Below are 13,522 nucleotides of genomic sequence, written 5' to 3'. Positions count from 1 at the left end.
CTCCCAATGACACCAATGATGGAGCACAGTTCCTCCAAATGACACCAACAATTCCTGCCAACGATACCAACAATGAGGTCCATAATACCAGTGATAGGGTACAATTCTTCCCAATGACACCAATGATGGGACACAAATCCTCCCAATGATGCCAATGATGGGACACAAATCCTCCCAATGAAAACAATGATGGGGCATGGTTCCTCCCAATGACACTAATGATTGGGCACAATTCCTCCCAATGACACCAGTGATGGGGCATTATTCCTTCCAATGACACCAATGATGAGGCATAATTCCTTCCAAAGGCACAAGTGATACGGCACTATTCCTCCCAATGACAAAAATAATGGGGCACAATTCCTCCCAATCACACCACAATGATGGGACACGATTCCTACCAATCACACCAATAATGGGGCACTATTCCTCTCAATGACAACAACAATGGGACACAATTCCTCCCAATGACACCAATGATGGGTACTATTTCTCCCAATGACAATGATGGGGCACAATTTCTCCCAATGATACCAATGATGGGACACTATTCCTACCAATGGCAACAATGATGGGGCACTATTCCTCCCACTGATACCAATGATGGGGCACTATTCCTCCCACTGATACCAATGATGGGACACTATTCCTACCAATGGCAACAATGATAGAGCACTATTTCTACCAATGACACCAACAATAGGGACAGAATTCCTCATAATCATACCAATGATGGGGCACTATTCATATCAATGACACCAAAGATGGGGCATTGTTTACTCCAACTGATGCCGGGACATTTTCTACTCCTGATGTCTACACTGGGTCCCCCCTAAATTCTGAAGGACAGTAAACTGGCCCTTTCTTTAAAAAGTTTTGAGACCCCTGGTATAGATGTAAATGAAAACTCAGCTAAGATAGCATATTTAAGCCTTTTTATGTCCAAATAAATGGTAGAGATGCAGCTTCTAGAGTCTGAGACTGGATCACGATGAAGGCATGACTAATATCAGTGCTTAGTTCCTCCGTCTCATTTTCCAGGAGTACATTGGCACCTCCTTTGTTTTTGTTTTTTCTCTCCTCTTCTCCCTATAACATAGGTGGCCTTTTTATGAGCTTCTAGAGTTTATTTTTTGTAATATTTGGAAAGGATCCCAAACCATTGAAAGAAAAAATCTCCAAGCTGCCTTAGATATGACCTTGCAGACCTCAACCCAGGAGGACTTACCGCTGCTGGAGGCGTTGAGGCAGTTCCATGTATTGGCGGCGCCCTCGGTGCAGTTCTGCCACAAGTCCGCCGAATAGTTGTTGCCGACCAGCCAGCTCTGGAGAAAGAATAAAATCCAAAGCGTTAGTATGAAGATGGAGATGTAAGGCCCTTTAATGTTGTTGATCGCTTCTTGATTGACTCGAACCATGTCAACTGGTTTTACTGCCAAAAAAAATCCATCAAATAGATCTCTTGAGGACGCCTTACTTACCAAACGATTTTGCACACGGGCATTTTTTCTAAAGGCCAGGAGGTGGCGCTATAAATCTGCAGTCGTCACACCCGTGGCCTACACCCACGTCCAACGCCCATCAGGCAAGGAAAACTCTTTCCAAGCCGTTATAATGACTTCAGGTTACCCGTTATCTGGAGCGGACTAACCACTCGAGCACTCGGGCACTGCCCGAGGGCCCGGGGTCAGTAGGGGGCGCCATGAGATGCCCCTGGCACCTTTTTCATAGGCTTTTTTGAGTTTGGCCAAGGACACAGGGGCCCCATGATAACCCTATTGCCCGGGGGCCCCAGGAGTTGTCAGTCCGCCCCTGCGGGCCGTTATAATGACTTCAGGTTACCCGTTATGATGACTTCAGGTTACCCGGCACATCTTTCTTTTTTTTTTTCTGTCCTGCCAATCCCTCCTTTTGTTTCCTCTGTGATCTACAGCAATGAAGTCCGAGACTCCCATTTTCTAACGCCTCAATATCCTCCCTTAGAAATGTACCCACTGACCTTGGTGTGAGCCCCAAGGCTGCCTAAACAACCCACCCCTTCACACCTATGCAGGTTGCGTTTGAGCCGTTTCTGAATTGTGTTTTTGCAACTGCATTTTTGCCGCCTTTTTGATGCGTTTTGTGGGGTTTTTGTCATTTTTTAATTTTTCTTGTTGCTGGGCAGATTTAAAAAGCAAAACGCATCAAAACCGCTGCAAAAACACATCATAACCGCAGCAAAGACGAACTACATGCTTTTCTGCAGCATTTCCATTGAAGTCTATTGATCCAAAAATGCAACTTTTTGCGTTCAAAAAAGTCCCTGAACCTTTTCAAAAAACGCACCGGGGTGAAAACGCGGAGATGTGAACATGTCCTGTAGGAAATCATGTGAAACGGTTGTGAGCCCCAAGGCTGCCTAAACAACCCACCCCTTCACACCTATGCAGGTTGCGTTTGAGCAGTTTCTGCATTGCGTTCTGCTTGCATTTTGCAGCTGCATTTTTGCCGCCTTTTTGACGCATTTTGTGTTTTTTTTTTAATTTTTTAAATTTTTCTTGCTGCTGGGCAGAATTAAAATACAAAACGCATCAAAACTGTAGCAAAGATGCACTACATGCTTTTCTGCAGCATTTCCATTGAAGTCTATTGATCCAAAAATGCAACTTTTTGCATTCAAAAAAGTCCGACCAAAAAATGCACCGGGTGAAAACGCGGAGATGTGAACCTGTCCCGTAGGAAATCATGTGAAACAGTTCTGAACCCCAAGGCTGCCTAAACAACCCACTCCTTCACACCTATGCAGGTTGCGTTTGAGCAGTTTCTGCATTGCGTTCTGCTTGCATTTTGCGGCTGCATTTTTGCCGCCTTTTTGACGCATTTTGTGGGTTTTTTAAATTTTTTACATTTTTCTTTTTGCTGGGCAGATTTAAAAAGCAAAACACATCAAAACTGCTGCAAAAACGCATCAAAAACACAGCAAAGACGCACTCCATGCTTTTCTGCAGAGTTTCCATTGAAGTCTATTGAAAAACGCAACTTTTTGCGTTCAAAAAAAGTCCCTGACCCTTTCCAAAAAAACGCACCGGGTGAAATCGCTGAGATGTGAACCTGTCCCACAGGAAATCATGTTTAATGGACTGTACTGCATTTCTGCAAAACGCTGCGGAAAACGCTTAGGTGTGAACCCGGGGTAATCGCATGCAATATGGGGTTGCTTCAGCTGCAGAAAGGAAGCCATTGCCCTTTGCCATTTTCAGAATGCCTTAAAGGGCATATCGACAAAACGTATTTTTCTTTAGTTTTGGATAGAGCAGGGAAGGCTCAGAACCCCCCTTCAGTTCTAAGTGCCGCCCTGGGGCTCTATGTGAAAGAATTCCCTCCCAATTCTACTTCCTGTCCCGGTGACAACGGTTTTATCAGACAGGAAGTGAGAATCTGCAACGAGGGTACAGAAAACTGTCGGAGGTTCTAGCCTTCCTCTACTTTACTAAAAAGGGGTTTTGTTTTTTTCAATCTCTGTCTGAGGCTGTTGGAGAGTTCCTCTCAACGTTGTCAGCAGGACAGGAAGTAAGGGGAAATCTCTCTAGGGGCCGCGTCATATGAGTGATTTTGTAGCAGAGATTAATTGCTAATCCCTGGGATTGCATCTGGTTTGTAATTAGGGATTTCATTACTACAGAAGCAATTTGCCGCTGCTACGGTATTAAACCCCAAACCAAAAATGTCATATATTGCAGATTACTAATTATCAGATGCGGTGGCTGCATTCGTTTTCTTTTTTTTCTTTCCTTCTGCTTTCACCTGGTGATCTGGCCAGTAGCACACCTCCTGTATTAGAGTGCCCCCACTCTGGATGAAGGAGCATAGGGGGCACCTTTGGACAGCAGCATTGTCAGTCTGGGGGAGGGGAGATTTAGCAGATTTAAATACACTAGCAAATCATTATTATTACAGGTACTTATATAGCACCATCAATTTTTGCAGCGCTTTACACATACACACATTTTATATATATATATTACATTCACATCAGTCCCCGCCCCCGAGGAGCATACAATCTAAGGTCCCCAACCCTCAAGGGGTGTACAATCTAAGGTCCCTAACCCTCAAGGGGTGTACAATCTAAGGTCCCCAACCCTCAAGGGGCGTACAATCTAAGGTCCCCAACCCTCAAGGGGCATACAATCTAAGGTCCCCAACCCTCAAGGGGTGTACAATCTAAGGTCCCCAACCCTCAAGGGGTGTACAATCTAAGGTCCCTAACTCACATTCATACATACACATACTAGGGACAATTTATACAGGAGCCAATTTACATACCAGCATGTCTGTGGAGCAGGGGCGGACTGACCAATTGGAAACTCGGGCACTGCCCGAGGGCCCGGGGTTAGTAGGGGGCCCCATGAGATACCCCTGGTACCTTTTTCATAGGCTTTTTCGAGTTTGGGCAAGGATACAGGGGCCCCATGATCCCCTATTGCCCAGGGGCCCCATGAGTTGTCAGTCCGCCCCTGCTGTGGAGTGTGGGAGGAAACTGGAGTACCCAGAGGAAACCACGCAGGCACAGGGAGTACAAGCAAACTCCAGGCAGGTGGTGCTGTGGTTGAACTCTAGCTCACACTTTATCAGCAGTTACAGCAACATTTTGTTCCTTTTAGGATAAAGGATTTACCCAAATAAATCTGATCATTGTGAGCACCCCTGTCAGTGGTAAATGGTTTGTCTCCTCCCTGTAACTGACACATCTGCAGGAGAGCTTGTCATTTTGAAAAGCAAAAGACTCAATGGCTGGATCACCAGGTGAAAATAGAAGAAAGAAAGGCTAAAAAAAAAAAAAGAAAACAAATGCAGCCGTCACTTCTAAGACTTGGTAAGCTTCAGTATAATAAATGTTTGCTTTTGGGTTAACCCTGCCAGCCACATTTTCCATTTCAGCTGGTGTGTTGGTAATGAGGATGATACAGGGTTAAACCAGGACTAAGTAGTCAGAAGGAGGGACCTTTTATTTTTACTTTGGGTTCTGGTGGCCTTATCACAGAAGAAATTTAATTCTATGGTGGCCACCTAAATCAAAAACAACTTCCATAATAACGAAATAATAATATATAATATAAATATCTTCTATAAAAATAATACCTATAAATATCTTCTATAAATCTAATATCTGGAAATATCTTCTAGAAATATAATATATTTAAATATCTTCTATAAATATAAATCTAATACCTATAAATATCTTCTATAAATATAAAAATAATATCTGTAAATATCTTCTATAAATATAAATCTAATACCAATAAATATCTTCTATAAATGTAAATATAATACCTATAAATATCTTCTATCAATGTAAATATAATACCTATAAATATCTTCTATAAATATAAAAATAATATCTGTAAATATCTTTTATAAATATAAATCTAATACCAATAAATATCTTCTATAAATGTAAATCTAATATCTGTAAATATCTTCTATAAATGTAAATATAATATCTATAAATATCTTCTATAAATATAATATCTGTAAATATCTTCTGTAAATGTAAATATAATATCTATAAACATTTTCTATAAATATAATATCTATAAATATATTGTATAAATGTAAATATAATACTTATAAATATCTTCTATAAATATAATAACTATAAATATCTTCTATAAATGTAAATCTAATATCTATAAATATCTTCTATAAATCTAATATCTATAAATATCTTCTCTCTCTATAAATGTTTAGAGATGGAATCTGAATGTGGGGGTAGAACTTTGATTTTGCTCAGTCTGCGCTGTTCCTGCTTTGATTCCACTTGCAGTGAGATCCATCTGGAGGACTTTCAGTCCATGATGAATAAGTGAGCCGAGGTCGGCCGTCCTCCGAGGACTGTGACTGTCAGTGTGCGGAGCTCAGTTGCTACAAATGGATACTTTTAATACTCCACAAGCCTGTTATTGATCCTATAGTATGGAAGTGACTGAGTTTGTAGCAAATAGGTGATACCTGGCACAAACAATGGCTCCATGGTGGCGAATGCGGAGGTCCTGCGTTTGGATGCACAGGTGCCGTTGCAAGAAAGCATTGGCATTTCCAAGAGCGCGGCCACGTATGGCCCATGAGCGTACCATTCCCTCGTATGGCAGGCTGTATATGGCACATGCGGCTCCGCGGGAGCAGAAACGCGCCGGTAAAGCACGTTAAGGCATACCAAACGCCTTTTCATGTGCGTGAACCCTTAACTATCAAGTCTAAAGGGTTCATTTTTTAAAGGCAAATAGACCGGGCACTTTGCAAGGGCGGTTACTCCAAGGCTTAGTAAATGAGGGGGAGCTCTGCTGACTTCCATCATCCAATCATGTGCAAGAAAAAAATGCTGTTTTTTTTTTTTTTTTGTAGTTTCATTTTCCTTTCATGGTATTGGGTATTCTTTGTAAAGAGACGTTTGACCTCGTTTACTCTCTGGAGCAACTGCACTTCCAAAGTGCACAGTCTATTTGCCTTTAGTAAATTCAGCCCTGACTAAAGACAACCGTGCTTCATCACAAGAAGTGCATGTTGTGTTATGGAGCGATTACCAGGAACAAGTGACACCAAGCAGCTCCGTCTGACACCCAGCAAACCTGCAGCTGGAACTGGAACTGCAGCTTCTCCATGGGCTTAGCGAAGAGGCCGTGTGGCCTCAGCACTGGATCTCACTGCATCGCAGATGGGTGCTGATAACACCAGGAAGGGAGTTTTTTAACAATAAGGGTCACTGCGCCAAATGTACCCTTTAAGGTATAACTAAAGGCAAAACTTTATTTTTTTGTTTTGGACGGAGTGGAGAGGGAACGGAACCCCTGCCGGGTCTTTATGCCATCTGTGTCCCCATTAGGGAGATTTGCCTCTCTATTTGCTCTGGTGACTGTTATCAGAAAATCCCAGATTTTGGGTTGTCACCAGAACAGGAATAGAGGGGAAATCTTCCAATAGGGACACTAGTTCTGGTGACAACCAGGGATCCACTCACTTCCTGATGCGGCTATGGGACAGGATGTGAAGGGAAAACTCCCCCCCAAAAAAAAAACTGACAGGGGTGCTAACTCCGCCAAAATGTAAAAAGTTTGGGCTTTAAGTAGCTGATTTCACTTAAAGTGAACTTCACCCAAAAGCAGAAGTTCTTCTTCTCCACCTCCTCCCCCCTCCTTGACCATTTTTGGATTTTTTTTTCTCTGGGGGAGGGGGGCAAGTACCCAGTTTTGATAGGTAACCTCTCCAAATTTCACTACCTAGGCGATCTGCGTGGAAGTCCCCCCCCCTCTTCTTGTAGCCTTCTGGGACACGTGGCAGGTCCCAGAAGGCTGCGTGACCATTCACACAAGTGCAGTGCGGCTTACGCATGCGCAGTGGGAGGTCGGCTGCAAAGCCGCAAAAAAAGTTACCATGCCAGCAAGGCCGTCTTAATGGCATCATGGGCCCCTGGGCAAAGTAATGCACTGGGGCCCCTACCAGCCTGCCCCAATTTATGTGCCTGCTCCCAAGAATTAAAGTAGAAATAGCTGAGAGAATTAAATATATAATAAATAGTACTTTCAATAAAATCGATTTTAAACAATGAGAAAACATGCCAGAAATCAAAGACCAATCAACACAAAGGGCACAGCATGGGGTGGATCAGGAGGGCACAATACTGCAATCAGGAGGGCACAGCACGGGGTGGATCAGGAGGGCACAATACTGCGATCAGGAGGGCACAATACTGGGATCAGGAGGGCACAGCACAGGGTGGATCAGGAGGGCACAATACTGTGATCAGGAGGGCACAATACTGCGATCAGGAGGGCACAGCACAGGGTGGATCAGGAGGGCACAATACTGTGATCAGGAGGGCACAGCACGGGGTGGATCAGGAGAGCACAATACTGCGATCAGGAGGGCACAATACTGTGATCAGGAGGGCACAATACTGCGATCAGGAGGGCACAGCACAGGGTGGATCAGGAGGGCACAATACTGTGATCAGGAGGGCACAGCACGGGGTGGATCAGGAGAGCACAATACTGCGATCAGGAGGGTCCAGCACAGGTTCTAGGACACTCCCCGGGCCATCCCGGGACAGCTTAGTAAAAAATCATGACTGTCCCCGCAGATCCGGGACAGTTGGCAAATATGATGTACTGCAAGATTATCATGGGGCCCCCATGCACTTGGGCCCCTGTGCAGTGCCCATGCATTGCGACAGCCTTGCATGCCCGGTGACGGGGACCCGAAAAACCAGCCCAGGTGAGGGAGGCGCCAGATCCTTGGACGGGTAAGTGTCCTTTTATCAAAGGTCAGCAGCTGCAGCATTTGTTGATGCTGACTTTTATTTATTTTTTTAATGCAGCCTGCAGATCCTCCTTCAGGCTCGGTTCACACCTACGCAGGTTGCGTTTGAGCCGTTTCTGCATTGCGTTGCATTTTTTCTGCTTTGTAATGCTTTTTTTCCCTTTTTTAATTTTTCTTGTTGCTAGGCAGATTTAAAATGCAAAACGCATCAATAACAGTGCAAACACACATCAAAAACACTTAAAAATGCATCAAAAACATGACAAAAATGCATCAAAAAGGCTGCTTTTCTGTGTATGTTAACAACACCCCAACATCGGTGCGCAAAACGCGGTGAGATGTACAGCATAGGTGTGAATACCCATGCGATCCGATTCTAGTGCGGACCCAAAAAAGGGGGTGCGGTGCGACTAGAGCCATGCTAAATGTATGGCTCCGATCGCACCGCACACAAATCGCATGTGATTTGCACAGGAATGCAGTGCGGTTCCTGCGCGAATCAAATGCGATGTACCACACCGCATATATAAGAACCCAGGCTCAAAGTGGGTCTAAATCTGATTGGTGGATGTAACAAACTAATAAACAAACACCCCGACATCAGTCTGCAAAACGCGGTGCGATGTGCAGAATCGGATCGCATAGGTGTGAATACCCATGCAATCCGATTCTAGTGAGGATCCAAAAAAGGGGGTGCGGGTGCAGTGCAAATAGAGCCATGCTAAATGTATGTCTCCGATCGCTCCGCACACAAATTTCATGTGATTCGCACAGGAATGCGGTTCCTGTGCGAATCGCATGCGATGTACCGCACTGCACGTATGTGAACCCAGGCTCAAGGTGGGTCTGAATCTGATTGGTGGATGTAACAAACTAATTGATTCTGGTTTTGCAACAAGCTTTCTATAGAGAAGGGACAGCAAGGAGCCAGCAGTGGGTGTGTTTGGGATCACCTGCATCGCAGAAAGGTGTTCCCAGACCAACAGAAGGCCAAGTGAGTATTCTGACAAGTATTACAAAGACTGCAGATCATCAATGTATCGGGACCGGCACGCCACTGTGCGGAACGCAACTCTTTTCCTCATTCCACATTATTATTATTATACAGGATTTATATCGCTCCAACAGTGCTTTACAATATAACGGGAGACAATACAGCAACAATACAGTTCAATACAAGAGGGATAGGAGGGCCCTGATCCTGGGAGCTTACAATCTAACATGATGCCTTATTCCCGCTAAACCGATCGGCCCAGGCATGGGTCAGGCAATCAAGATGGCCATCTTATATACAAAAGACGCAAACAGCCGGATCGAAAATCTTTCTGGAAATGACTCTGCATGCGAGGCACAATAAAAGGTTCATTTTCTCAAACCTTTCCCATTCGAGCAAAATAAACACCATCCGCTTGGCAACCAGAGTACACGAAAGCCAGGTACGGCCCCGGGGCTGTTTATAAACTGAGCGCACATTCCCTGCCAACTATACTACGGATGATGCGCATGTCATTGGCGGATGTAATCCCTGGAATACCAAAGAGTCCAGCGAGGAAATTCTCCATCATCACTGTCTGAATGGCTGGTAACCCTTCTACCCCCGGCATCTCGACGTTCCACGGTGGGGAGGGATAGCTGGGGAAGCATGGCCCTTGTAAGAGTACAGATACATAACGAATCTTAGCAGGCAATCAAATTCGATCACTTACGCAGGCCATACCTCCTAGATTGTAAGCTCCCAGGATCAGGGCCCTCCTATCCCTCTTGTATTGAACTGTATTGTCGCTGTATTGTCTCCCGTTATATTGTAAAGCGCTGAGCAAACTGTTGGAGCGATATAAATCCTGTATAATAACACATGGGGCGAATTCCGAATGATTTTTCGTCCGAAAACGTTGTTCGCTCGGTAATCCGATGGCGTCATTAATGATTTCGAAAATTGGCCAAACCAAATTATAAAGTTCACCCCATATAACAGGCGAAACTTCTGTTTCTTCCAGGTCACGGCTCATGCGCATATTCTATTCGGAAAAACGATCGTACGATTTGACCATTATTGAGTTGAAAATCGGTCGTTTTTCCCGAATTTTCCAACATGCCCGATCACCGAAATGGGGAGGAACCACGAAAATCATCCGGTGCCATTGACCCACTAAAAGAGCGAAAATCGGCCGATTATTCTTAGGTCCGATTTTCGGACGAAAAAACGGTCAAATCGGCCGGCATTAGGGTTCATGTACACTGCAGCTGATAAACTCACGTTTAGGAGCTGTTCTGCGTTTTTTTCAGCAGCCCCTGAACTCCCCCTAATGTTTTCCTATGTGTCCGTGTACACATCGTCCTTTACAGTCGTTTACAGGCAGTTGAGTTTACATTCGTTTTTTTTTAATGCACCAAACTTGCGTTCAGGAGATTTTATCAGCGTTTCAAACGCCAAACGCTTGTAAACGCGACTAACCGCGTTTATAAGCGTTTGCGTTTAGAAGCGTTTTTTAACTGTTCCATATCCAGATGCTGTCCGGAGCCTTTTTTCATCATCAGAAATGCATGCAAAGTGTTTTCCATGTATTGAAATGGACCCGGTACACCAGCGCAGTCAGTTCCAGTTCGCGTGAAGGACAAAATGGTAGAACGCGCCGCATTATACTCATGATGGGATCCATAGTGAATACAACCAGAAAAGACCGGTCATCTCCACACATACTGCTCTCTCTGCTTCTACTCTCTCTATTCCTCTCAAAATGTCTGAAATAGTTAATTTTTTACTGTTTTCAGTGCATTCTGGGCATTTTGGAAGGTCTCCTGAGGTTATCTTTAAAAAATGCTTCTAAACGCAAACGCACATAAACACGGCTAAACTGATGTTTTTTTACCCTACATTTTCCAGCAGTCAGTTTCCATCGTTCAGAAGAGTTTTTTAAACACCCTGTATACATGATCCCTTAGTGTCTCCTGAGGTTATCTTTAAAAAATGCTTCTAAACGCAAACGTGCATAAACGCGGTATGCAAACGCGGCTAAACATCCGTTTTTTTAACCTACGTTTTCCAGAAGTCAGTTTCCATCATTCAGAAGTGTCCCGCGTACATGGAGCCTTAAAGCTGCAATATTATAGATGGGACTTAGGGCTGCTGTTTGAGCCAATGGCGTCCTGGAGACTGCAAGCAAACACGCCCTGATTTATTAGACATGACCGATCCTTCCACCTAGCTTTGAGGATAAATACATAAAGAACATAAGGCAAAGTCTAACATTTCCTAAGAGCGATTTTTTTTTTATTGCCTCTAGGCAGGAGCCAAGTGTGCCACCGCTAGAGACCTAGGCCTGGGCTGGGCTTCAGTCTGGGCTAAAAGCGACGACGTCATGTCGTAACAAACTCTCAACCTGGAAAAGGCATCAGCAGAATTTTCCTAAACGGTTTTCCAAAATTTCCTCGTCACGAGGGACGGAAAGTCTAGTTATGATTTTGGTGGGGGGTTTTTTAGACTCCTAATGCCAAATTTAGCATTGCAGCCCTTGAATGGCACAATATAAAAATGTATTTTATTTATTTCAGGTACTTATATAGCACCATCAATTTACGCAGCACTTTACATATATATTGTACATTCACATCAGTCCCTGACCCTCAAGGGGTGTACAATCTAAGGTCCCTAACCCTCAAGGGGCGTACAATCTAAGGTCCCTGACCCTCAAGGGGTGTACAATCTAAGGTCCCTAACCCTCAAGGGGCGTACAATCTAAGGTCCCTGACCCTCAAGGGGCGTACAATCTAAGGTCCCTAACCCTCAAGGGGTGTACAATCTAAGGTCCCTAACCCTCAAGGGGCGTACAATCTAAGGTCCCTAACTCACATTCATACATACACATACTAGGGACAATTTAGACAGGAGCCAATTACCTACCAGCATGTCTTTGGAGTGTGGGAGGAAACTGGAGTACCCGGAGGAAACCTGCTCAGGCACAGGGAGAACATGCAAACTCCAGGCAGGTGGTGCCGTGGTTGGGATTCAAACCAATGACCTGAGTAATGTCAGGTGGAAGTGCTAACCATTTAGCCGCTGTGCTGCCCATATATATCTCATTAATATATCCTCCCTCTCAGATTGTAAGCTCTGAGGGCCAGGGCCCTCTGAATCCTCCTGTATTCATTTGTATTGTAATTGTACTGACTGCCCTTATGTTGTAAAGCGCTGCGTTGGCACTAGTGCTAACCATTTAGCCACTGTGCTAAATGAGGCCAAAGGAATATGCTACATTTATGGCACCTTCCAAAAACACAATTTGCTCTTATTGAGGGGGGGGGGGGGGGGTAGAAAAAAAAATGGTTTCAAAATCTGGATACATTTTAGACTTAAAGTTTCAAATGTAAGAAAACGAGACACAAAATATAAAATGTGTCGTTATCATTTATTTTACAACTGTACTTGTACTGGAGGAGGTTGCATTATTAAAAAAAATATATATATATATATATATCATTTTTATTACAAGTACCGCATTCGGCCCTCGGGCCGCAGTTTGGAGACCACTGTCATAGATGTAGCTTGTAATTCTATAAAAATGGCAGCTCAAGATAGAAGTCATATCTGCAGGTAATAAAAGAAACAACAGGGGGCGCCAACTGAGTGTAGTAGTCCTAGTACTACAACAGTGGGGGGCGTGGCTACACGTTTCAGATCATCAAGCTTCTTTCCCAAGCCATCTTGGTAATTATTATGAGATGATTGATCTGTTTATGATCACAATGGGGTTGATTTACTAACACTGGAGAGTGCAAAATCTGGTGCAGCTGTGTACAGAAACCAATCGGCTTCCAGGTTTTATTTATTTCAGGTACTTATATAGCACCGTCAATTTACGCAGCACTTTACATATATATTGTACAGTTACATCAGTCCCCGCCCCTGAGGAGCATACAATTTAAGGTCCCTAAATCACATTCATACATACACATACTAGGGCCAGATTAGACAGGATCCAATTAACCTACCAGCATGTCTTTGGATTGTGGGAGGAAACCGGAGTACCCGGAGGAAACCTGCGCAGGCACAGGGAGAACATGCAAACCAGGCAGGTGGTGCCGTGGTTTGGATTCGAACCAACAACCCGAGTACTGCCAGGCAGAAGTGTGAACAATTTAGCCGCTGTGCCTCTCAGATTGTATGCTCTGTCTTTGGAGTGTGGAAGGAAACCCACGCAGGCACATACAAGCTCCAGGCAGGTGGTGCCTT

General features: G+C 44.2%; 1 protein-coding gene across 2 annotated transcripts in view; it reads right to left on the bottom strand.

Moving 5' to 3' along the window:
• The window catches only part of PMP22 (peripheral myelin protein 22), a 32,526-nt gene that overhangs the window by 13,934 nt on the left and 5,070 nt on the right, over window positions 1–13,522 (bottom strand). For both annotated transcript variants that reach the window (XM_089663867.1, XM_089663868.1), the window contains one exon: window positions 1,229–1,325. In XM_089663867.1, the coding sequence (XP_089519993.1) occupies window positions 1,229–1,325 (97 nt within the window). The remainder of the gene's footprint in view (window positions 1–1,228; window positions 1,326–13,522) is intronic.

The sequence above is a fragment of the Staurois parvus genome, unplaced genomic scaffold (genome assembly GCF_062004578.1).
Source record: "Staurois parvus isolate SC_StPar_1 unplaced genomic scaffold, SC_StPar_1.0 ptg001792l, whole genome shotgun sequence".
Lineage (NCBI taxonomy): Eukaryota > Metazoa > Chordata > Amphibia > Anura > Ranidae > Staurois > Staurois parvus.
This window is presented reverse-complemented; position numbering and strand designations above follow the sequence as displayed.